The sequence below is a fragment of the Rhinolophus sinicus genome, chromosome X, assembly GCF_036562045.2.
Source record: "Rhinolophus sinicus isolate RSC01 chromosome X, ASM3656204v1, whole genome shotgun sequence".
Taxonomy (NCBI): Eukaryota; Metazoa; Chordata; class Mammalia; order Chiroptera; family Rhinolophidae; genus Rhinolophus; species Rhinolophus sinicus.
Window position 1 is genome coordinate 7,233,389 of NC_133768.1, and position 25,017 is coordinate 7,258,405.

The 25,017-nt window shown below is 61.0% G+C and overlaps 1 protein-coding gene across 3 annotated transcripts in view; it reads left to right on the plus strand.

Moving 5' to 3' along the window:
- Window positions 1-25,017, plus strand: part of PPP2R3B (protein phosphatase 2 regulatory subunit B''beta) — a 36,857-nt gene that overhangs the window by 10,833 nt on the left and 1,007 nt on the right. For 2 of the 3 annotated variants that reach the window (XM_074323889.1, XM_074323891.1), the window contains exons 2-12: window positions 5,650-5,835; window positions 16,653-16,756; window positions 16,979-17,081; window positions 18,416-18,490; window positions 19,665-19,751; window positions 20,217-20,373; window positions 21,735-21,783; window positions 22,248-22,337; window positions 22,746-22,921; window positions 23,805-23,923; window positions 24,022-24,128. In XM_074323889.1, coding sequence (XP_074179990.1) covers window positions 5,650-5,835; window positions 16,653-16,756; window positions 16,979-17,081; window positions 18,416-18,490; window positions 19,665-19,751; window positions 20,217-20,373; window positions 21,735-21,783; window positions 22,248-22,337; window positions 22,746-22,921; window positions 23,805-23,923; window positions 24,022-24,128 — 1,253 coding nt within the window. The remainder of the gene's footprint in view (window positions 1-5,649; window positions 5,836-16,652; window positions 16,757-16,978; window positions 17,082-18,415; window positions 18,491-19,664; window positions 19,752-20,216; window positions 20,374-21,734; window positions 21,784-22,247; window positions 22,338-22,745; window positions 22,922-23,804; window positions 23,924-24,021; window positions 24,129-25,017) is intronic. The other variant, XM_074323890.1, reaches the window with a different exon arrangement.

Here is a 25,017-nt window from a genome sequence, read left to right on the forward strand (position 1 = left end):
CCTGCTTCTGGCCGTCGGGACATCGAGCGAGGTCCCAGGCCCAGCCGGGTCTCCATGCCATGCAAGGGGGGCCCTGAACACCCCCTGGTGCGAGCCCCGGGACCCCAGGATGTCCCTCCAGGAGGCTGCGGACACAGGTGCCCCTCCCACGCCACTCCCTCCGGCTGCACCTGGGGGCACCCCCTGGACTGATTCCACGCGGAGCTCGTCTGCGCCCTGGGCCCGGACTCGCCATGAAGACACGGCGTGGGTTCACACGACGGCTTTGTTGCTGGTGGAGCTGGGGTGCAGCCGCATTGTGCCGCAGGCCCAGGGCACAGCTGGGTTTCCGGGACGTTGGTGTGGCCGCGCCCGCCGCAGAGGACCTGGCCGTGTGCGAGGCAGGTGTCTTCATCATTGCCCTGGTGACACGCCTCGCGGGGCGGCCGTGCGTGAGCCCTGGGGGCCGCGCTCCCGACACCAAGCGCCTCGTGTCTTCCCTTCGTAAGCGGCTGAGCCCCGCCTGCCACGCGCACATTCCTGGTCCTCTTGCTGTCGTCGCTGATGTCCAGTGCCATCGCGTGGCGCTCAGGCGACGAGTCGGCTTCCTGTGCCATCTGCTGAGCCCGGCGCGGCCGGGAGGTGGCCAGCTCCCAACTGTGCCCCGTGCGCAGGGAAGGAATGTGTCCTGCAGCTGTGCTGGCCGCGGTCTATTTACGTCCTGGAGATTAAGCCTGTAAAGCCCCCGTGTCCACACTGGCCTGTTTTGTTGTCATTGAGCAGTGTGGGTGCCGGGGACCGGGGCTCGGCCTCCCTGCACTGCCTCTCAGGTCCCAGCAGCCGCACGTTCTCTGCGCTGCAGCCGTCTGCTCAGGTCCCCAGTTTCCACGCCCGACCCCCAGCAGGACGTGCTGACGGTCCCTTCCCAGTAACGCCCAGCCTTCCGCCGCCTCTGTGGGCCTCGTCACCACACAGATGGGCTGCGTGCTGACCGGCCACCGTGAGCTGAAACGTCCCAGGGGAAAGTGCCCATAACACGCCGGCCCCCAGCGTCCTGGCCCAGCGTGGCCACTGCCACAGAGCACGTCCCACTTTGCGCCATGGCACCGTGGCGACCTGGGCGCCCAGCACCGGTGGGGGCTGTGTAGGGGCGAGGCGTTTCCGCTGTCACCATCCCCTGCTATGTCTCTTCTGTCCTGTGTGTCCTTGGGTGCGTCTCCTATAAATAAATATTATCTTTCCAGTCTGGGCTGGTCTTTTAACCAGAACATTCAGTCCATTGATATTTATTACGCCTCTTGACCCATTTTGGTTTATATCCACTGTCTTGTGTTGCTTTTTGCCGGGTCCTTTCTGGCCTCCTGTTTATCTTTTCCTCTCCGAGGCTGCAGTTTACCTTGCTCCTAGCTCGCTGCTTCTCCCAGAAATGTCAGCCCCTTAATTTTCTAAAAATACCAGCAGCCCCAAACCCTCACCACGCCCATCTCATGCCCCGTTCATTTCTATGCTGTCGTGTCTGAGAGGCGTGTTACGCAGAACTGCAGTCACGCGTGCTGACTGCCTGACACGCTCAGTGTGCCCGGGTGGACCCACAGCTCCACCAGCCTCCCGGCCCTTCCCTCCGTCTCCGGGGCACCTGCCCCGCCTGACACGCATTCCTCAGCACATGCTCTGCTCATGGCGGGCTCACTCCTGTGGTCGTTTGGCTCTTGGTTTTGTGGTTTTTCCTGATCTAAAAGGGTCTCAGTGTCCCTCTCCCTTGACCTTCAGGGGACGGTGGTGGAGGTGTAGGTTGGCAGCTGTTTTTCTCTGGCTTCTGGTATCTGCTGTTTCTGTGGAGAAGCTGCCTGCAGGTCTGACTGTTTCCTCCTTTGAAGATTATGCCCCCCCCCTCTTTTTCTGGCTGTTTCTGAAAATCTGTCTGGTGTTCTCCAGTCTCATTGCCGTGTGTCGGGCGCGGGCCTCACGGTCGTCCTGCGTGTGCGTCTGTGTTCTGCCCCTCCAGAGCCTGCAGGCTTTGCGGCCCCATCCTGCTCCGTGTCTGCCGGCGGGCGGGCCCTCACGCTGCCTTGTTCCCACGTGTGTCTGCTGATTGCTGGCCGTGAACCGCTCCTTTCCTTAGGACTTTGGGGAGTGTTTTGAGCCCTGAGATGAGGATGGGTTTCTCCTTGCACGACCTTGCTGCTCCCAGCCACTACCAGTCTGCACTGGGCGGGAGTGAGGGTACAGATACAGGTGGGGGAGCTTTGTGGTGAGCGGGGTTTGCTGCTGTCTGGTCTCCTGGGTGAGTTTCTGTGAAGGGGCAGCAGTGTGGAGGTTGGGGTGTGGGTCACCACGGTGGGGTGGGAAGGGACATGTGGCACCCGTGGGGGGCAGCCTCCCGCTGGGGGGTGGGGGGCTAAAGGGATCTCTGCAGGGGCCTGTGGAAACCACCGCCAAAGCCTCCTGCACTTGTGCGTGTGCCGCTCACACTCCCGGGCCGTCACCCCGTGGCCACTTCGCTCCCCTGTGCAGGTGTCCTCCTCTGTCACCTTCCCCCGTGGGGGCAGGCGATCTTCTCACTTCCTCCTCCCCGTCTCCTCCAGGGGTCTGGGTTTCCTCTGTACTGCGTCTGTGCCCAGGATTTGGGGTTCCCACACCCTGGTGTCCAGGCTGAACCCTCTCCCCTGGTGGCCTGTCCAGCATCTCTCCTCCCTGAAACAGGGCTGAGCCCGAGACGGCGGCATCCGTCCCCCTTGGAGCTGGCCCTCCCCGTCTCTCACGGCCTGCAAGTCTCCCTCCCCAGGTGTGCGCCTCCCCTGGTCTCAGACGCCTCTCAGCCCAGCAGGGTCCGCTGGTCGCCAAACCAAGTTCAGCCCTCGTCCCCAGCAGTGCCCAGTGCCACCGGTTTGCGAGCACGGAGCTCGGCTGAGGTTCCGTTTCCCGTAGCTCCCACATCGTGTGGTCGTTGTCAGAGAAAGGACACAGAAAAGGTGGCTCAGAACTGAAATGCCAGCGTGGCAACAAACACCACAAACCACGCACAAAGGCCAGTGGTGCCCGGGGCAGAGCACCAAAGTCCCCACGGTGAACATTTATGGTGCCTTGGAGATTGGGAAGAAAAAGACCCCAAGTGCTGGGCACAGCACCTGAGCGGAGAACGCACAGGAAGCGTGACCGCCTGTGCAACCAACGCTGGGCGCCCAACCCCAGTCCCGGGAAGGTGGTGCCAAATGAGGGAACGCAGTGTGTGCCCCTGAGGGTGGAACGCGCGGGGCTACTGGCCGGAGGGGAGCGCGCTCTCGTGGGCTGTGGGCGGGAATTCCCGCGAGAACTGCAGGCCGCGGGACGCGCGGACACGCCCCACGCGTGCCCATGCCTGCGCTACGGCTCACAGATCGTCAGAGACCGGCCTCCTCATGTTCCGGTTCCCGGTTGGGGTGAGCGGGGCTTCTCGCCGTCGGCTCGCCTTGCAGTGACCGCAGCCGGTTGCGGGGACGGCTCACCCGGGAGGTGCGCGCGTGGTCACGGCGACCGGACGGCGCGCTCACGTGGCGCTGCGCAGCCCGGGATGCACGTGGGAGCTGCTGGCCGTTTCACTGCGAGGTCACCGAGGCGCAAAGAGTGTGCCTTGTCCCCTGGGCCGAGCTCCGGGGGCGCAGGGCCCAGCCTGCCACCCTCGCCGCGCTTTCTAACCTGTGTTGCTGGTGGTAAAGACGCCGCGAGCCCGGGGCGTGTGCGCAGACACGCGGGGTTTTCCTCGCGAGTGGCACTGAGTTTCTGGAGCCGTTGTTCTGTGGCCGATGAGCAGGAAGTGTCCACACGTCTGCACAGAAGGGGGCAGCGTGGGTCGTGGCATGCTGCGTGCAGGGCGTCTCCGGGACAGCCCGCCCTTTTGGGGTTGGCATGGGGGACCCAGCAGCGTGCCGTCGTCCGTCATCCTGCGGGGAAAGGGCCTGATGGGCCGGCCAGGTGCGCGTCCTGATGTCCTAGGATACAGGCCTGTCCCTGAGATGGGGCGAGGAGGCTGCCCCAGGCCCTATATCGGGGCCCCGGGGGCGGGGCGGGATCCTGAAGCCCCGCGCAGGTTCCCGCAGCTCCGTGCACGCAGCAGAGGGCGCGGAACAGACCGTATCAGTGGAAAGTGCTGGTTGGCGCTGCGCTGCGGCCCCTGTGGGTGTGAGGCTGGGCGTCCCTGCGTCAGGAAGGGCGGCTGGGACAGGAAGGGCGATTGGGACGTGTGAGCCCTGGGATTCGTTGCGGGGACCCTGCTGGGGCAGCTGTGTCCTTGGGCCCTCCTGTGCTGTGTGTCCCTACAGGTGTGAGCCATAGCGTGCTCTCCACCATGCGGGCCTGTGAATGCCTGTGTGTCCAGTGTGTGTCCCCTGCACGCCCATCGGTCTGCTGGTTCCCCAGGGGCCTGTCGGGCCCTGTGCACTGAGGTCCCCAGACCTTGTGGGGGGACCGTGTCCCTCTCAGGCCATGTCCTCTGGTCGTCTGGTGACCCTCCAGCCCCCGTCGGTCCCCCCTGGCCTCCGGCATCCTTCTTCACCCCTTCCTCCAGCTGTTACTGCGAGGACCTTGGGCTGTGTCTGCCACGTCAGGTCGTGGCTTCGTGTCCCCAAGTGTACAGAATGCAGGGTGTGGACTGCAGTTGTGTCCACAGGCTGGGTGGTGCTTCCCCGTCACTGCCAGTCGGGGACGACTGGATGCATGGTTCTCGGTGGCCATCTGTGAGCTGCGGCTCAGGGCAGCTGTTTCTGGCACCCAGAGGTCAGCACAGAGACACTTGTGTCCCCTGGGAGCCAGGGCCCACAGTGCCGGGACAGCGGCTCATTGAGCGCGGCCACAAAGGAGCCTTGGTGCGTATCCCCACCCCCCACCCCTATCAGAGCCCTCAGACCCGCTGGTGCCCCTCTTGTGGCGAGCTTTCAGCAGGCGTTCCGTAACAGTACTTCTACTCTGCAGTTTTAAAGCACAACCCTGTTTTGTCTACAAAGCACCCTCTGACCTGTAAGTCAGCCCGACCAGCCGGTGAGCGCAGGCGGCACGTCCCCGGGCGGGCGTCCTGACTCCACTTGTGTCTGAGGTGCGGCAGGTCTCCCAGCTCGGAGTTAGACCCTGGAACGGGGTCGGCTCTGGGTCTGGGTGGCTCTGGCCACACCGGGCCCTGTCCCACTCCATTCATTGCACAGGATGTGCCACGCGCTTGTGAGAGTGAGACGCAGGCCCAGACCCTTCCTGGGAGGGCCGTGCGCAGGCGGGGGTGGGTGGGCACGTGTGCAGCTGTCAGACGTGCGGGGGTGGGACCCGCGGGTACAGGTGTGAGTTCCACACGAGCATCCCTGTCCCGCCACGGGCACCTGCCCGTCCCCGGGCCCTGCGCTGACTCTGCCAGGCCCCAGGGGACCCTGCCCCCGATGGCTGTGCTGGGGTCCCGCCCGAGGCAGGGGGCCCAGCCGTGCATGTCAGCAGTCGCCAGAGGCACAGCATGGTGTGTGACCCCGTGTGTGGGGGGCTCGTGACACGTCGGCCCGCAGGGACTGTCCAGAGTTCCGCGTCCAGATTCAGGGCGGGCGGGCTCGGTGCGTTCCTGCTCGCCGGGTGTGGGACCCTCCTCCCGCACGAGTGCAGAGGCCGTCCCCAGCGCCCCCGAGACCTCACGGAGCTGTCCCCTGCCTTCCTTCTCAGGTTGGGACGAAGAAGGAAGAGCCCCTGCCGCCTGCCGCCAGCCACAGCATCCCCGCGTTCTACTTCCCCCGAGGCCGGCCACAGGGCGCCGTGAGCACAGACGCCGTCATCGCCAGGATCGAGGGGACCTTCGCCCAGTTCCCGCATGAGAGGGCCACCATGGAGGACATGGGCCGCGTGGCCAAGGTGCGTGCGTGTCCCCTGAGCGAGCGGCGTGCTCACGGCTGGCGGCCAGGCTCCTGCTCTCAGCAGACAGGCCCTGTGTGCTTTCGCCTCCGTGTTAGAGGTCGCAGCCGCCTGTGTCAGCGCCCAGGTGCTGGGAGTGTGACGGCGCCCGCATGTGACTGAGCTGCCCCGAAATGCTGCCACACTGCGCGCGTCGTCGGGCAGCGTGGCTTCTGCTCCCAACAGCGTGTTTCCTGATAACCCACGTTGGCATGTGCGGACGCAGTGCCGTCTGCTCTGTCTGAGCGGAACACACCATGTCCCCTGCTGTTTGTGCCACCAGGGACCTGTGTCCCCTGCCTTTGTCTACGGTCACCCTAGAGGTGCAGCCCTGGGGCCCAGGCCGTTCTCACCTGGCCTGAAACAGTCGGATTTGCCAGGAAGAGCCCACAGCAGCATGTGAGGGGTCCTGCCCACCTCCCCTCCAGTGCCCGGGCCCTCCTGGCTGATTGCTGGGCACGGCCCACCCCCTGCCCGGCCCGCCCTGCCTGTGGGCCACCTGCTTCAGAAAGCGATTCTGACTTTGCCTTTCGGGCTTCCTGCGTGGATTGCTCCTGCCTGCCCTTTGCCTGCAGTGCCACGGGGCGTGCTCTGCCCTCTCTCTCTCCTCCCCTCCCCCTCTCTCCTTCCCCCTCCCCTCCCCCTCCCCCTTCCCCCCTCCTCCCCACCTCCTGTCCACCTTCTCTCTGGTCTGCATGCTGACCCCGTGTCCATCCTGAGAAGGCTCTCCTGCCGTGTGTGCTCACTAACCGCACGTGCGTCCTCCTGCTTTCCATGTTTAGGGGTGGCCCTTTTTCTTTCTGTAGCAGCTTTATTGGGACAAAATGCCCAGCCACACAGCTGCCCCCTTAAAGGGCACAGCTCAGTGGCCTTGGCGTTTTCAGAGGAGTTGTGCAGCCATCACTGTAGCTCGTGTGGCCACCTGCACAAGCAGCCCTGCACCCTGTGGCTGCCACCCCACGGTGCTTGGATCCCTCTCAGGAAACTGCTAGCCCTGCCTGCTGTGCACGTCTCACACATGTGGGGTGTCACGCTAAGTGCTGTTTGTGTCTGGTGGTCCCACTCAGCATGCTTTCGGGTCAGGACCTCCCTGCTCTTACTGTTCTTTCTGTGTCTCATCCACTGAAGTGTGTTTGCTGGTTCCACCCGTGGGCTGCCGTGAACACCCACGTGCAGTGTCTGTGGACATGTTTGCGTTTCTGGGCCGTGTACACCCAGCAGCGCAGTTGCTGGGCCCAGTGTCCCACTGCTGAGCCTGCTGAGGCCCCGGCTGCTCTGCACCACCATGCACCACCGGCAGCCCCCCCAGCAGGGCCCGGCGGGACCCATCCTGCACGCGCTCCCTGCCCACGCCGTCTTTCCCGTCTTTCCCGTTGCAGACGTCCCAGCCTAGCGTCGGGTGGCATGTCACTGCGCTTTCATTGGCCTCTCTGTGAGGACTACTGACAGGGCCATCTTTCCATGTGCTGATTGGCCATCGTGCGTCTTCTTTGGAGACATGTCCGTGTAGATCTGTAGCCCATTTTAAAGTGGGGTATTTGTCACGTTGTTGAATTCCAGATACAAGCCCATTGTCGTATATGTGGTGTACAGCTATTTTTTCCTATTCTCTGTGTTGTTTTTTTCACTTTTGTGACAGTGTTGTTTAATGCATGCAAGTTTTTAACTTGGTGAACTTCACTTTAGGTCATTTTTTATCTGTTGCCAGTGCTTTTGGGATCGTAGCCCACAAGTCATGGCCATATCCCAGGTCATGAACACTGTGGTTTTTTCTGAGTTACAGGATTAGCTCCTGTGTCTCACTCTTTGATCCACGTTGAGTCCATTTTTATACCTAGGGGTCCAGCGTCATTCTGTGTACATGGAAATCCCATCCTCCGGCACCATTTGCTGAAGACACTGCCCCTTCCCCAGGGAGTGTCTTGCCCCTTGGTGAACATTGGTGCCCCTCCAGGGCGGGTGTCACAGGGCTCTGATCCGGGCCGGGTTTCTGTGTCCCTCCTGCAGCACGTGGCTCCGTCACTGCGGCTCAGGCTGTCTTCTGCAGTCGGGAAGGGGCAGTGCCCCGACTGTGTTCTGCCAGTTGTTTGGGCCGTTGGGGCCCCTGCGGTTCTGTGGGGTTTTAGGATCCGCTTGCCACTCTCTACAGAGATGGCGGCCGGATTCTGAAGGGGGGGCTGCGTTCACTCCCGACATCACTTGGGGGTGGTGCACCCTCCCCGGCCTACGTCCGCTGGTGCACGGACCTGGATGCCTTCCACTTGTTTACATCTTTAGCTTCTTTCAAACAAGGTTTTGTACTTGTCACATAGGAGTTTTGCACGTCTTTTGTTAAATTTGTTGCAAAGTATTTTTTTCCGTTGCTGTTATAAATGGAGTTGTTTTCCGAATTTTATTTTCAGGGTGTTCACCACAGGTGTTTACAACTACAGTTGTTTTTCATATGTTGGTCTGGCACCCTGCCGCCCTTCTGCACTCATTTGTTAGTTCTGTTACTTTGTAGTGTGTTCGTCCACGTTCCGTATGTCCGTGATCACGTCATGTGTGAGCAGAAGTCGTTTTGCTGCCTCCTCCGCAGAGCGGGTGCCTTTGTGTGTCTGTCTTGTGTCACGGCTCCCTTGGAACCCCCAGCCCAGTGGTGGGCAGAGGGCAGGTGTGGGCAGTCTTGTTTTGTTCCCGGTCTCGCGGGGCAGGGATGCAGTCAGTGAGCACTGAGCATGAGGTCGCCTGTGGGGTTTTCATAGCTGCCCCTTATTGGCTTGAGGACGTTCCTTTCTAGTCCTACTTTATTGAGTGTTTTTATCAAGAAAGGACATCGTATTTGTCAGATGCTTTTTCTGTGTCTATTGAAACGATCGTGTGGTTTTGGTTTGTTACTTTGTTGATATGTTGAGATGTCATATATTGATTTTTCCAGTGTTAAACCAACCTTGCATTCCTGGAATGACTCCCCCTTGGTCGTGGTGTGTCACCCTTTTCGTGTGTTGCTGCCTTCTGTTGGCTGGTATTTCGTGGAGGATTTTCGCATCTACATTCCTGAGGGAGGCTGGCTTGTCGTTTCCTTGTGACTCCGTCTGGGTTTGGTGTCAGGTGAGACAGTACTGCTCTTAGAGTTTGGGGTGGGAAGTGTTCATTCTATTAGGGATGGCCTTTCTAAGGAGTTTTACATTTTTGTTTTGTAGTTTGTAGAAACATACCTGGTTCCAAGGTTAAAACTGAAGAACCAGATATATTCAGATAAGTCCAGATTCTTTCCCTGTCTGTTCGACTCTGTTCTCTTCCTCTCCTTTCAGTGGTTGTTTTCATAGCTTTGGTTTTATTGTTGTTTCATTTTTAATGTGGGTGCATACATGTGAGTACGTGTGTGTACACACATACTTGTGTTTGCACTACACGTGGTGTCTTGGAGATCACGGCATGTCCGCAGCGGGTCCTCACGTTGCTGCGCAGTGTGGAACGTGAGCCAGGCCGTGCCGGCCCTTCACCTCAGCCACGCGGGCGTGGGGACTTGTGGTGGCTTTGTTGTCCACGTCCCGGACAGTGTGTGAACACCAGCCCACATGTTCATTGCTCATCCGTGTCCTTTCTCCTTTCCTGGTCTCTTCTTTGAGGGTCGATGGACGTGCGATAAACAGCATGTGTTTAATGTGTGCAGTTTACTGAGCTCTGACACACACGGACCCCATGAAACCAACGACACACTCATGGGGGACCAGCATTTCCAGTGTCCCCTGAACGGTGCTCCTTTCCAAGCCATCACACCCCCACCCCCAGGCTGCCTGCTCGGCTTTCTGTCACTGTGGCTTAGTAGGACCATTGTAGAATTTCACATGAACAGCCACACAGTAGGTGTTCTTTTTTGTTGTGGTAAAATTCACATAAAATTCCATCAGCAGATTAACCATTTAAAAATGTACAATTTAGAAGCATTTAGTACTTATACGTGTTGCACAAACATTACACTACTTCCAGAACATTCCATCACCCCCAAGGAGACCCGTCCCCATGAGCTGTCACTCCCCCTCCCTCCTCCACCCGCTCCCCCTAACCCACTGCCTGTCTGTGGAGGAGCCTGTTCTGCACGTTTCACATAAATGGAGTCACACGCTGGGTGGCCTTGTGTGCCTGTCACTCCCTGAGCATGGTGTCCTCAGGGTCCCTCCACAGGGTGGCAGGTGTCAGTGCCTCCCTCCTTTTCCTGGCTGTGTAATGTTCCCCTGTGTGGACAGATGGACCCCGCTCTGCTTTTCTGCTCGTCCGTAGATGGATGTTGGGGCTGTTCCCGCCTTTTGGCAGCTGTGACTAGTGCTGCCGTGAACACTTGAGTACAAGGATTTCTTTGAGCCCCTTCTCAGTTCTTTTCCGGGTGTGTATCTGTGTGTGTGTCAGTGTGTGACTGTCAGTGTGAGTGTGTGTGTCTGTGAGTGTGTCTGTGTGTGTGAATGTGAGTGTGTGTCAGTGTGTGAATGTGAGAGAGAGTGTATCAGCGTGTGTGTACATGTGAGAGAGAGTGTATCAGTGTGTGACAGTGTGAGGGTGTGTGAGTGAGTGTGAGGGTGTGTGTCAGGGTGTGTGCGTGTAACCGCCGGGTCGCGTGCTGACGGCGGTTGGAGGGGGTGAGGAGCCGCCAGGTGAGCTCACGCACTGCAGCGCTGCTTCCCCGCCGCGGGGCCCAGCTGCCCCACGCCCTCGGCACCCTGCTCTGCTCACACCTTCCCTGCCGCCGTTTGTCTGAGCTCCAGCCTGTCACAGCGCTGCACGCACGGGGCCTGTGAACCCCGACTCCTGATACTCACAGCCTGGAGGCTGCACATCTAGGTCAGGTGCCTGCAGACGGCGCCGTCTCACCGCGGCCTCACGTGGCCGGAGGCCTGGTGACGGGCTCTGTGCAGCTGCTCCAAGGACAGTCACCCCGTCGTGGGGGTTCCTCCCTCCCGACCTGCTTGCCTCCCAAAGGTCCACATTCTGACAGCATCACGTGGGGGTTAGGCTTCCGCATGAGAATTTGGGGAGCCAACCCCCAAATTCCATGAGTGTGGAGCGATTCCTCACTGCTGTTTGAATGGGCAGTTCCCTAAGGAAACAGTCAGCATCTTCGTCTGCTCACGTGTACGACTCCTGGGGCGTCACCAACTGTTGCATGTTTTTGCTGCCGTTGTAATAGCACTTTTACTTCAGTTTCTGACCGTTGAGCTTTTCATGTTGACTGTGTGGCTTGTGACCTCACCGACTGGCTGTTCGCTCCCTTTTTTCAGAGTATGGAGTCTGGTAGGCACCCCCGCCGTCTTTGGTGCAGACCATGGAACCGCTCCGCTGGCCGCCTCGTGCCCGCCTCTCTGCCCTGCCTGCTGCGGTGCCCGCGGTGGGCACAGCTCGCACGCCCTCACCCTCAGCCCTTCCCCATCTCGGGAGCGCCAGGCCGCATGGCAGCTGTGGGGTTTTCATAGATGCCCTTGTGAGAGCCCTTGTATTTCTAGTTTGCTGAGTGCTCTTTTACTTTGAAAATCACGCCTGTGTGTTACCATCGTCCCGTGCTTGTGTGCGTGAACGGAGACGGCTGTGCGGTCGTCTCGTTTGCTGTGTGATCACGTGGATTCTGCGGGAGTCCCGCCTCCTCCCGTGTCTGCTTTCAGACACGTGCTCATGTCTCGTCAGGGGTTCAGGTGCACGAGACACGACGGTCTGTAGTGTTGTTGTCGTTTCTTTGGTGGTTTGGTATCACAGTCACCTGGCCCCACACAGTCAAGGGGAGGTGTTCCTTATTCTTTCCTGCACATTCGTTTAGAATCCATGTTGTTTTACCAAAATGTTTGGAACTCACCAGTCAGCCATCAGGCTGGGGGTTTTCTCTCCGGGAAGGTTCTTCACTGCAGTTTCTGTGTCGTCTAACAGACATGCTGTTTCCATGCTGCTGACTGAGCCGTGACACGTTGCGTCTCTCAGAGGGTTTGCCCGGTTCTTCTAAGCTGGGGATTCACTGGCGTAATGTTTGTCGGATCCCACTCTTCAGGGTCTGTGCTGATGTGCTCTCTGCACTTCTGATGTCGGCGTTCTGTGTCTTCTTCCCTCTCTTCCGCTCACACGAGTTTGACTTCCTCTCTTCCCAGTTTGTTGGTGAGGCCCTTTGCCGTCCAGCCTTTCCCCTGAGCTCAGGTAGCTTTAAACGCTGCACGCTTCGTCCTGGGCACGGCCGTACCAGCGCCCACACGTCCGTGGGTCAGGGTTTCCATTTCCCGCCTATACTCTCATGTGGCTAAGGAGGTACTTAGCATGTGGTTGTTTCCGTTTTCAAAACGTGCAGCTCCTCCAGACATCGTCTTGTTAGTGATGTGTGACTTGTGGGGGTGCCGGCAGATACCTCATGTCGGGCCTTTTTAATGTATACAGACGGGCTCTGTGGCCGGAGGCTGGTCTGTCCCGGTGACGCCCTGAGCAGGTGGGCATGGGCGCTGCTCCCCAGTGAGCTGCACAGTTGGGTTGGAAGTTTCTGCAGGTCTCGTCCTTGTTTTGTCCATTACCGAGCGAGGGGTGCTGAGCTCACCGACGGAAGGAAGCTGCTTTTCCTCCTTTGGGCTGTGTGTCTGCTCCCTGCCCTGGCGGGCGTGTCGTGTGGGCTGTATCTGCTCTCGGGGGGCTGAGTGTCCATCTGCCGAGGCCGCTTGCTGCAAAGCTGTCTATGTGAGGCCCACAGGTGGGCGGTGAAAAGAAACAGTGTTGATGGGCGGAAGGAAAACTGTGTCCTTTGTCTGCACACTGGGTCCTCGTGTGAGCAGACGTGTTGCCAGACACCAGCTGGGTCCCGCACCACTGCTGCTCAGTTCTCAAACATTCTATCTGCAGAGAGCATCAGATCCCCCACATTAAAGGTTTAGCCCCAGGAAGCTGTCCCCTTTCAGGTGCCTGTCTCAGACCCCAGGTTGTCACCGGTGCTGCTGACCGACCAGCTGTAAGTTCAGGGGGTTCCCACGGCCCCCGCCAGGGTCCCTAATTGGCTAGGACAGTTCACAGAACTCACAGAAGCACCTACACTTACCAATTTACTATGGGACATGCAAAGGACAGATGGGATTTCCTGAGGGACACACAAAGGACAGAGGGACAGTCCGGTGAGGAGGCTACACAGCACGAGGTGGCAGGGTCCCAGTGCAGGAGCTCTGTCCCCGGGGGGCTGGGGTGCGTCATCCTCCTGGCCGTGGGCGTGTGCAAACCCAGAAGCTCTGAACCTGTCACCTCAGGGGTGTTGCTGGCGGCTTCCTCACGAGGACACGACGGCCATCAGCTCAGCCCGCAGCCCTTGGCCTCCTGGCGACCGCCCCACCCAGAGTCATGTCACTGGGACCACAGACTCTCTTGTCGCCCAGGAAAGTCCAGGGACCTGAGGAGCCCCGTGTCAGGAGCCAGGTCAGAGACCAGCAGCTGGGACAAGAGGTGCCCCCAGCAACCCTGAGTCTGGGGACTGCACAGGCTTCAGGAGGCCCGTATCAGGACGCAGGCAGAGAGCAGGTGCGCAGGCGTCACTGTGCCACACACAGGACGCGTACCCGGCTCTCAGGTGTACGGTGCTGAGAGCAGCCAGGCCTGGAGGCCGCAGGTGGCACGAGTCAGCCCGTGGAGGTGACGTGCTGGGACAGGCCACGCCGCAGGGACCGGGAAGGGAGCCATGGGTGTGGGCCTGGGCAGGTGGCTGTCAGGCCTGGAGGGGCTGGTGAGGGCAGCACTGCGTGTCCTGACGGGGTGGACATCGGCAGGTGGCCTGCGGAGGGAGGCGTCCTGTGTGTACGTTAGGTGACGTTTATAGAGGAGAGTCTTGTCACTTTTTTCCTGTGGGGTGACAATTTCATAATGTTGTAGTGTTTCCTTGTACCCTTTGCATCTTTGAGGTAACGTTTCTCCCACTCAGTTGGGAACATTGTTGCAGATTCCTGCGACATGACTGAGTCTGTGGGGACCCTTCCTGCTGCCCTGTGGGCCTGTGTAGGTTTGGGGCACCAGGTCCCCGGTCCTTGTGGGGCCTGGTGACTGCAGCTGTCACCCTGCAGGGAAGTGCGCAGAGCCACGAGGTGCCAATGCCCGCACCCCCGTCCTCAGTCTGGCAGGCCCCCACTCAGCCATGGGACCACCAGCCGTGCGACATGCCCGCTGTGCTGCTGACCCCCCGCTCGTCCCCCTGTGCGTGCTGCCCGCTCATCCCCTCCAGGTGCCAGCAGCGTCTGCCATCCTCACGGACGATCCCTCCCACGGAAGCAGCACAAACTTCCCTTCCCCTCTCACTGGCACCTGCAACAGCCACGCACGCCTGCTGTGGGGGGACAGCTGTTCTGAGCGTCAGTCGTGCTATGCCCATGGCTAGAGCTCTGACCCCAATTCTCCCTTGTGCCACCTTCACGGTGACACCCCGAAGGGCATGAATGTTCCCCTGGTCACCACTGCGGCCATGGGAGGTCCCATGTGGGGCTGGACACAGGAAGCCCCCGGACCATCCTCGGCCCTGTGGGGGCGTGACCCCCAGCTGTGTGGGCTTATGCCTCAGAGGACAGCTCGTGGCTGTGGGGTCTGTGCGTGGGCACTCAGTACACACACGCTGCCAGGCCGGTGTCCCTCCCCCACCGTGTCCCACCCCCGTCCCCGTCCCCCATGGTGTGCCCCCTCCTGGCCCATCCCCCCCCATACGCTCCCCTGCCCCCCGCAGGGCCCCCTCCCATGTTCCCTTGCCAGCGCCTGGGTGTCCTCTGAGCGTGAGCCCCGTGGGCGTGTCCTTGGCCATCTCCTGATACACCCGCTTTACCTGCCCCTAGCAGTGCTGACGTGGAGCCCATTTCACAGCCTGTGGGCACGCCTTTCCTGTGGGGGCCTGTGCACAACCACTGCTCTCTGCTGTCCGCCGTTTTCTGTCGATTTGCAGATTTTAAAAACTGCCCGAGTCCTTTGTCAGAAAAGGCTTTGCAGCTGTTTTTCGTTTTTCTCCCCCTTTTTCCGCCCACCCCCCACTCCGGTTCAAGCCGTTGTTTCTCAGTCTAGTTGTGTAGGACACAGCTCCCTGGCCCAGGCAGGTATCTGCAGCGGGTCCTGAACGCCCTTTGCGTGTCCATAGCAGGTTTCCAGGGAGCTTGTCCATTTCTACAAAGAAAACCCATTGCTGCTTGGCGATTGGCTCCGCGGAATGTCGGGCAGGTCGTTTGGGGAGTGATTGACACTTCCGCAGCGCTGAGTCCCCGCCCAGGAGCCCGGGAAGGCCCTCCCTGGGGGGGTCTTCACCTTCTGACGCCGGGCTTGGCTCCGCAGACGTGTCTCAGGCGTTGGGGGTGAGATTTACCTGTAGCTGATTTTCTTTATGCGTCTCACAGGGGGCGCTGTTAGCAATGTCCGTTTCTAGTGGTTGGTCGCCAGCGAGCGACACGTAAGTGCGTCCTGTGGACCGTCCTAGGCTGAGATGCTGGCTGACTCTGCACCTTGTACCTCTGGGACTGGCGCGCACCCACGCGTGGCGCATTTTAACGCGAGACCTTTGCCTCTCGCTCTGGGACCCGTGCGTGTGTCCCTCGGCTCCCGGCCTGGGATCCCCCACTGGCCTTTCCTGTGGCAGCTCCAGTGGGGGTGGGAGGGCGACTCACAGCTCCGCGTTGTGTGACGTGAGCCTCCGTCTTCTGTGCACACCTGTGTCCCTTCTACGCGTCTTAGTCTCCTGGTCTCTTGTTTTCATTGTGATTGTTTTTTTCTTACTGAGTTCAGTTTGCTGACACGGATTTGGGGTAGATTTTTGTGTCCGTGTCCATGACTGATGAGTAGCCGTAATTTTCCTTGTGTCCTTGACCCGTGTCAGAGTCTAGGACGTGCTGCCTCGAAACATGACCCGGGCAAAGAAACATACATACTCGTACATACATGTACACATACATGGATTACCGAGTTAATAAACAGGATCCGGCGGCGTCCCTCGTGCGGGTTCTCGGGACACTTTGCGGCCCACTGGCTACCCCCTTAGTACTGGGAAGATTTCGCTGACGAAGCCTCTGGGCTGAAATTGTCCTCGTGGGAAAGTTTAAACTTACAGATTCCTGAAGCTTAGATGCGTGAACCCAGCAGGCTGTCCCTTTCACTCCTGTCGCACCTTCATGGGCACAAAGTGACACCCATTCCCCGAGTCCTGTCAGCGATGCATCCTGGGGCCTCTGTTCGCCGGGGACACTGGGCACCTGTGTTTCCTTTCTGTTCTTGAAGGTTTGCTACGTAAGGGCTCACGCACTGTTTAGAGCCTTTTCAAAGAATTGATTTTTGTTTCTGTTGATTTTCTGTTTAATGTTTACTTTCTTTTTCTTTCATGTCTGCTTTTTACTTTTTCCACCTTCTGTTGCTTTTTTGAGATAGAGGCTTCGGCCTTCACCTAACCCTGGTCAAGGCTGCATTCCGCGAGATGCGATATGTGATGTCACTTTGGTCATATTCACGGTACCCACCCCCCCACCCCCGGTTTACACGGTCATCCACCCGCACGTGGGTCGTTGAGAAGCTGCTTCATTTCCACAGCTGGGGCCCTGCTAGTTGCCAGCTGTGTGTCCTGCTCAGGGAGGTGGTCTGTCCTGGCAGCCGTGAGCCCTGTTTGCAGCCCCAGCCCGTGTCCTTGTCCCCAGTACGCGGAAATGAACGCGGACGCTCACCTCACCTCTGCTGGTGGTGAGGTCCGTGCTTTTTGCTCTTTTCGCAGCAGGGGTCTGGGGCCTCGTGGTCCCTGCGGGAGCGCGTGGTGAGCAGGGCCTTGCTCACCGCCTTTTCCCCTGCAGGCCTGCGGCTGCCCGCTGTACTGGAAGGCACCTCTGTTCTGCGGGGCCGGGGGAGAGCGCACGGGCTCGGTGTCGGTGCACAAGTTCGTGGCCATGTGGAGAAAGTGAGTTATGGGCCAGGGGGTCAGGGGAAGGGACAGGGCACGGCCCCCCCTCCATCGCGGCTGGTCCATCTAGGGCAGCAAGAGAAGGAAAGTGACCTCCAGGCCTGGGGCACACTGTGCTGTCCCTTCTGGGGCCTGCTGTTGCTCACGCCCCGTCCTGGGCCGCGGTGGCGGGCGGTGTGGACACGTGTGTGCAGACACTCGACACCCCGTCTTCTCCAGGGTCCTTCAGAACTGTCACGACGACGCAGCCAGGTTCGTCCATCTACTCATGAACCCCGGCTGCAACTACCTGGTACAGGAGGACTTCATCCCGTTCCTGCAGGTAAGCCCTGTTCTACACTGCACATACCTCCCCTGTCTACACTGCATGTGCCTCACCCCTTCCTGTAGGTTCGTCCTCATTTATACTGCACACACTTCACTCCCCTCATCTACCCCGCACTCATCTCACCCCACCTCTACGCCGCATGCAGCTCACCCCACGTCTACACCGCACCTACCTCCCCCGTCCTGCAGGCAGGCCCTGGTCTGCACTGCACGCACTGCACCCCCTTCCTGCACTTACTGTGACGGGCCAGCCGCCACGAGTCGATAGGTTCCCGAATGGGGGAGTGGGAATGAATAAAAGACACTCTCACATATGATGGCGATCGCGGACTTCAGTGATCCTGAAGATCCTAAGTTTATTTGACTGCTCCCATATAAGCAGTTTGAACACGTGCAAGTATGTATTAACATAACAAATGTAAATTCTTTAACTTTCACATAGAGGATACAACATTCACCGAAACTCTCACAAGTAATAATTATCTTATCAATTGCCCTGATAGGCATCAGCCTTCTGTGTCCGGGAACTGGCCGCTCCCACCAAATTCCTCAGCAGCATACAAGCTCAAGCTCCCCACAGGTTCAGGCAGAGACAATTGCCTCAGGGGGAGGAAACAGGTAGCATAAACCGAGCCATTCTGTAAGGCTCAGAGTTTCCTGTAACCATGGCTCCCCACAACTTACACCACACGCGGGCTGGCAGTCTGGCTGCCTCCCTCGGGTGCTGCCTCCTTGCTGTTCAGGTCCTACTGGCAGGACAGCGCAGATGTTTCCTGTTCTGTGAACCTGTAGGAAGTGGAGTCCCTGAGACAGAGGGAGGGCAAAGCACCACAGGGTGCGTCCTTGTACCTGAAACAGTTTTGGAGCTGGTCCTGCCCAGGCTGGTCTGACTCCTTTGGAAGCAGTTCAGTGCGTTGGTTTACACATGGGTGGTGGTCACTACAGACGGTCCCTGTAGAGCGTTACTGGCTGTTCACTGAATTACCATGAGTGACTGAAACTTCCCAAGCAGTTCGAGGAGAAGGGACGAAGGGCTGCTGGGATTGTACTTTTTCGTCAAATGAGGGTGTTTCAGAATTACACGTGTCACGGCGGTCCTTGTGTATTCACGTGTCGGTGGAAATTTGCTAAGAGGTGAGGGTGACAGCTCCACATAAACTGTCGTGCGCTGTCCTAGCTCACGGACGAGCGGCTTTCACGCAGTCACACGGCCGGCGTGGTTTCACGGAGCAGCTGTGTGCTGCACGTGTCAGTGCAGAAGCTGCATGGTTCCGATGCGTGAGCGCGGATGCCGGGCCGCCCACATCTGTGTCTTGTCCCCGTGTGCAGGACGTGGTGAACACCCACCCCGGCCTGGCTTTCCTGAAGGAGGCGTCCGAGTTCCATTCCCGCTACATCACCACTGTGAGTATGGCGGCCACTGCCCGCGAGGTTTCCTAGGCGCCTTGCGACCAGGCCCGTCCCGGCTAAATGTGAACCCCGTTTCCTTGCCCGGGAATAAGATGTCGGTGGTTCCTGCTCTGTGGGGCTCGTGGGAGGGGTAAACGAGGGGCGACCATCTCAGACGTGGGCAGAAGCTCTTCAGAGCCCGGCGGTCCTGGCTGCGTGTGCAGCGGTCAGAGGAGCGGTCAGGTGGACATGGGGCTGCCCCACTGTCCCTCCTGCGCAGAAACGGTCAGCCTGGGCCCCTTGGCCGGAGGGACTCCTTGTGTCAGGGAGCGCTCACCTGCTCCTTGGAGCACTGTGCCGGCCACTCACTGGCCTGCCCCAGGGACACCACACACAGCCTAGCCCTGCCCCCTGGGACCTCTGCACCAGCCCGAGCAAAGCCTGGGGATGCGGGTCTGTCCTCTACAGTGGGTGTCATGTCCACCCCAGCCCTGCACTGGGCATGAGTGGCCCTATGTGCCGTGCATCCATGCACTGGGTGTGCTCCACTGAAACCGTCACTAGGGGTCGTCACCATACGAGAATATCCAGGGCAGAGCCTAACCCAGCCTTTCTAGCAACATGTGATAGGCACATTGGGTCGTCACTGCACAGGGACAGGTGAGGGGATGTCCGGGGTGAGGAAAGCTGAGGGGATGTCCCGGGTGAGGACAGGTGAGGGGACGTCCTGGGAGAGGACAGGTGAAGGGACATCGTGGGTGAGGAGAGGTGAGGAGACCCCGTCAGACCAGCGCTGAGCCCCTGTATGCACAGGGTCTGTTTAATGGGGATCTCACTGGACCCATAAACTCATGCTTTTCATCCAGTGGTGACTTCAGTGTTTGTAGAAGTGCTCGTAGCGTGTGTGTGTGTGTGTTTTAACCAATCCTACTGTGAGGAGGACTCCAGGCCTCAGGCCTGCTGCCCACGGCCCCAGACCGGCTCAGGTGTGTCCCTGTCGTGCTCAGGCCCGAGTGCAGCTCACCTGCAGCCCCTCCTGCTTCCTGATTCGTCCCCGCAGCCGCTTGGAGGTGGGACCTCAGCCCCGCCCAGTTGTCCCCCACGTGTGGGGCGGGCGCCCTCTGCTGGCGACGTGGGGGTTCTGCCGCCCCAGCGTCCGGCGCTCGGCTGACAGCCGTGTCTCCTGCAGGTCATCCAGAGGATATTCTACACCGTGAACCGGTCCTGGTCAGGGAGGATCACCTGTGCCGAGCTCCGCAGGAGCTCCTTCCTGCAGGTGGGCGGCCGGCAGAGGGCGCAGGGCCGCTGGCACCCGTGCACCCACCCATCCGTGTGTCCGTGCTTCCATCCACCCACCCATCCGTGTGTCCGTGCTTCCACCCGTCTGTGCCCACCCACCCGCCCATCTCTCCTTTTGTCTGTCCACCCGTCTGTCCACGCCGTCCATCCTCCCATCTGTGTGTCCGCCCACCCTCCCACCATCCGGGAGGCACGGCCGAGGGAGCCGGGCAGCGGGGCCTCCCACACTGAGCTGTGCAGCAAGGGGGTCATGGGCATGGGGAGCCGACCTGCCCTGGCTGTGAGCGACCATGCCGGACGTGCATCCCCGTCACCGCGAGTGGCCATGAGCTGGGGTCGTGCTCCCAGCTCTGTGCCTTCCGCCCTCACGTGTGGGACCCCCGGGTTCCCTGGGAGGCCCGTGTCCCCCGTAACGGCAGCAGCTCTCTCGCGTGTGTGTCAGAACGTGGCGCTGCTGGAGGAGGAGGCCGACATCAACCAGCTGACGGAGTTCTTCTCCTACGAGCACTTCTACGTCATCTACTGCAAGTTCTGGGAGCTCGACACGGACCACGACCTCCTCATCGACCCGCAGGACCTGGCCCGGCACAACGACCACGGTGCGGACGGGCCCTGGGCGCTGGGGACACCGTGAGGACAGGCCCTGGGCGCTGGGGACACCGTGAGGACAGGCCCTGGGCCCTGGGGACACCGTGAGGACGGGGACACAGTGAGGACAGGACCTGGGCCCTGGGGACACCGTGAGGATGGGGACACAGTGAGGACAGGCCCTGGGGACACAGGATGCATCCTGGGTGCTGGGGACACAGGCTAGGGCAGATGTTACTGTCCCTCATCACCCAGTGGCCTGTGCTTGCGGGACATGCAGGAGATGGGACATGGGGCACAGGTCACTGCAGCGGGACACATGGGGGCACAGGACACGCGGTCACACATGTCTGGTAGCGGGAGGTCCTGGCTAAGCAGGTGTGCTGCCCGTTGTCACCGCTGCCCAACAGCCATGTCTGCCCTCACCTGTGCACCTCTCACTCTGGATTGGGGTGCTCCTGATTTGTCCCTGGTGTTGGGGACCGCCCTGCCCACTGCAGTCTGTCTTCACAGGAGCCCTAACCTGGCAGGGCCCTGGGGCCACGATGCGCCCTTCCCTGTGTGCCACTCCCCAGGCCTGATGGGTCTCTGAACGAGCAGGAGCAGTGACCGTCCTCGTATCCTGGAAGGGACCAGGCGGATGGGGGGTCAGAGCCGCCCCGTCCTGTGGGCACAGCGCTCACTGAGGACTGAACTATGTCCCTCAAAATTGATGTCGACATCCTAACCTCCAGGACCTCAGACTGTGACTGGATTTGGAAATGGTCTCTAGGGGTTTAGGAAAAATGAGGTCACTAGGGTGGGCCCTGATCCAATAGGACTGTGTCCTTATAAGGAGAGATGAGGACACACACACACAGAGGGACGGCCATGTGAGGACACGGGGAGCAGACGGCCGTCCATACGCCCAGGAGAGAGGCCTGAGGGGGGACCAGCCCTAGGACACCTGTACCTCAGGCTCCATCCCCAGAACCAGGAGAGAGAAACGTGTTTAAGGACAGGCCCAGGCTGGGGTCCTTGGTCACGGTGGCCCCAGCAAAGTGACACTGCTTTTCACTCTCACCCTTGCAGTCAGGTTGTAGGTGATGAACTTGCACACCCGTCACCCCCGAGGGGGGTGTTGGAAGGGGGCCCTTGGGGGGGACCATGCGTGCTCTCTCGGCCGCTGTCTCGGGGCCCCTGGCTCAGCTGCTCAGTCCGGGGGCTCCGATTTGGGCTCAGTGCCAGGGGAGGGCATGTGCGGGAGAGTGGGGAACCCGGGCTTGCGCCCCACCAGGCCTGGGTCTCAGCGCTCAGACACGCCCCGCTGGCTCTCTGAGGGCACCACTTGGGCGGTGGCCCCGGTGGCTCACGGCCTGTTGTTGTGTCACAGCCATCTCCACCAAGATGATCGACAGGATCTTCTCAGGAGCCGTGACGCGGTACGTGCCCTCGGGCTTCGGTCTCCTGGTGACTTTGGTGGGTGTGGTGTGCGTGGGTCCAGTTCTGTGTCATTCACACTTTGGCGTGTTCCGAGAGTGTGTCGTCGCCACGTGAGGTCACAGTGAGGGGCGCACACATGCTGTTCTCACGCGAGGTCATAAATAAGGGGACACACCTCTGTCACATGAGATCACTCGTGAGGGGGACACAGGCCCTGGGCATCCGAGTGAGCCCTGGGCTTGGGGCGCTGAGGGCCACAGGCAACTGTGACCGAGCCCACGGCAGCCACAGCTACCGCGCCTGCCTCACCTGGTCCCAGAGCCACCTCTGCAGTCACCGGCCAGCTCTGGGGGCTTCCCCAGAAGGGACCGAGTGTGGCCCTGGGCCAGATGCAGTGGGCCAGCAGGGCCGCGGGCCTCACTGCGTCCCTGACGGCCTCTCTCGCTTCCGGCGCTGGGCGCAGAGGCAGGAAAGTGCAGAAGGAGGGGAAGCTGAGCTACGCCGACTTCGTCTGGTTCCTCATCTCCGAGGAAGACAAGAAAACGCCCACCAGGTAGGCGTGTGGCAGCTGTGCTGGGCCCCACCTGGAGGGGCAGTGGGAAGCCACCCGCTCGCCGTCACCCAGCAAGGGTCCCCGGGGTCCGTCCTGGGGACATCTGTCCCAGGCAGAGTCCTTCCCGGGCGGGTCCCTTGCTGGGTGGCTTTGGTCCTGGCAGGCGGGTGGTGGGGTCTGTCCTGGCCTGTGTGCCGAGCTGCGTGCTGAGCTGCGTGCTGAGTGCGTGCCCACCTGTGTGCCGAGCTGCGTGCTGACCTACGTGCCGAGTGCGTGCCCACCTGTGTGCCCACCTGTGTGCCGAGCTGCGTGCTGACCTACGTGTCGACCGGCCTGTGTGCCGAGCTGCGTGCCGAGCTGCGTGCCGACCGGCCTGCGTGCTGACCCGCCCCCATCCTGTGCGCACAGCATCGAGTACTGGTTCCGCTGCATGGACCTGGACGGCGATGGCGCGCTGTCCATGTTCGAGCTGGAGTACTTCTACGAGGAGCAGTGCCGCCGGCTGGACAGCATGGCCATCGAGGCGCTGCCCTTTGAGGACTGCCTGTGCCAGATGCTGGACCTGGTGAAGCCCCAGAGTGAGGGTACGGTCGTGAGGGGACCCCCGTGAGGTGGGGGGTGGGGGGTGGGGGCTGAGGGGGTGGCACAGCAAGCGCACAGCCCTGCACCTGGGACATCAGCCACCCTTGGGGGGCAGCCACTCAGTTGTGACACAGCTGGGGTGGGGGGGGTCCTGGTCCTTCCCGGCACCCTCAGCTCACCTGTGACGGGGTCCCATCCTGTATGGTGAGCACACATAGTCCCCAGGGTCAGGAAGGTGGGTGTCCCCCACCCACGTCCACGCCCCTCTGCCTCTGCTCCTCGATTCCCCATCTCAGGGCACGTGGCCCAGGACCCCTGGTGTGAGTGCTGCCGTGTCATGTGTCACTGGGCTGTCCCCTGGTCCCCAGCTGGCTTGAGTCCCAGCCCTGTGTGGCGCCCCACCTGGGGCTGGGACCCCGGGCCACCCGGGGGTGTCCTGACGACCCTCACCTGACAAGGCTCCTTCCAGGGGACGACAGTGGCCCACAGAGGGACCTGGGGACCCACAGGTTGGACACAGAGGGACACGGTCTCTGAGCTGGGAGCCTCTGTCGGTGGTGTTTGTGAGCTTAGAGCCCCGGTCTGGGCCCGGGGCCCGCTGTCCGTCCCGAGGGTCCCCTCCTGCTCCGTGTCACCGTGTTGTGTGGGGGCAGCCCTGCGGCCCGAGCCGGACCCTCCCTGGGCTCTGTGTCCCTCGCGGGCACTGCGACCGCAGGCCCCTGCTCTGCTGCCGTCCCCACTGTCCCAGCTGCCCCCCCCCCCCCGACCCCCGCCGGGAGCCCCGTGTGCGTTTCCCACCAGCGCTGGTCGGAACCCGCAGCGTCTCCAAGGCCCGCCCAGTGGTGGGCGTGCCCGGGGTCACGTGTGCACCGCCCCGCTCCTCAGGGAAGATCACGCTGCACGACCTCAAGAGGTGCAAGATGGCCAACGTCTTCTACGACACCTTCTTCAACATCGAGAAGTACCTGGAGCACGAGCAGAAGGAGCAGGCGTCGCTGCTGCGGGTGAGGGGGGCTGGAGGGATGGGTGGGGCTGGGGAATGGGGGGTGCGGTGAGGGGCCGGGCAGCGTGGGCAGCGCCCTGTGACACGCGTGTGCCGTAGGAGACCGAGAGTGAGGGCCCCGAGCTCTCGGACTGGGAGAAATACGCCGCGGAGGAGTACGACATCCTGGTGGCCGAGGAGGCTGCGGGCGAGCCCTGGGAGGACGGGTGAGTGGGGGGCCGGGACGCACGCGCTCCTTCGTGTCCCTGCTGAGCAGCGTCCCCTGCTGGGGGGACGTGCCTTACCCACCAGGCTAGCGCGTGGGTGGCTTGGCTGCCGGTTTGGGGCACGTTTCCCAGAGTAAGGCCACGTGCACGCTGCTTTCCGTGAGTGCCGTCCGCACATGTGTGGGCCCCACACGTAGGGGACACTGGGGCCACACGTGTGTTCCCCCCACGTCACCCTGGTGCTGGGGACGCAGCGTGGGCAACACGGTCATTGGCCTGCCAGTGCCCTCCCTGGGCTGCAGCTGTTGGTCCCGCTCGCTTTGTCCCGGGGCCTCTGGGTTCTGTCCTCGCACTCAGCTGTCTGTGACCGCGGCAGCGTGGCCGCGTCCCAGCACTCTGCACATGCTCAGTCCTTCTTGCTGTTGCGCGTGGGGCGCCAGCACGCGGCGGGTGCCGTGCTCAGGGGCAAGCACCCTGCGTGCTGCTGTCCCAGGCGCCGGACGCACCATCCACCGTGACGCGTGGCAGGCGCAGAAATTTCTGAGAGTGTCTTTATCAGCCTCAGGAACCCGCTCCCCCAGCTTGGGGAGACTTGGGAAAGTTTGCAGGCGCTTTGGGCCAAATAAAGCCCAAAAATCTCTTTGCGGGCTGTGGGTGCGGTGACTTAGTGGCGTTTGATGGCTGCCCACCTCGCGCTCCCCACATACCCCCCTTGGCCGTGCCGTGTCTTTCTTACACCACACGTGTGTCTCCCACTCACACCTTCCGTTTGCAGACGCTGCCCTTTACCTTGTGACAGTGTTCCTGGGGGTTGGGACGCCAGCCTCCTGGCATGCGGGGAGTGTCCCCCTGCCTCTGTTCTGTGTGGAGGACAGGGGCGTCCCCCCGG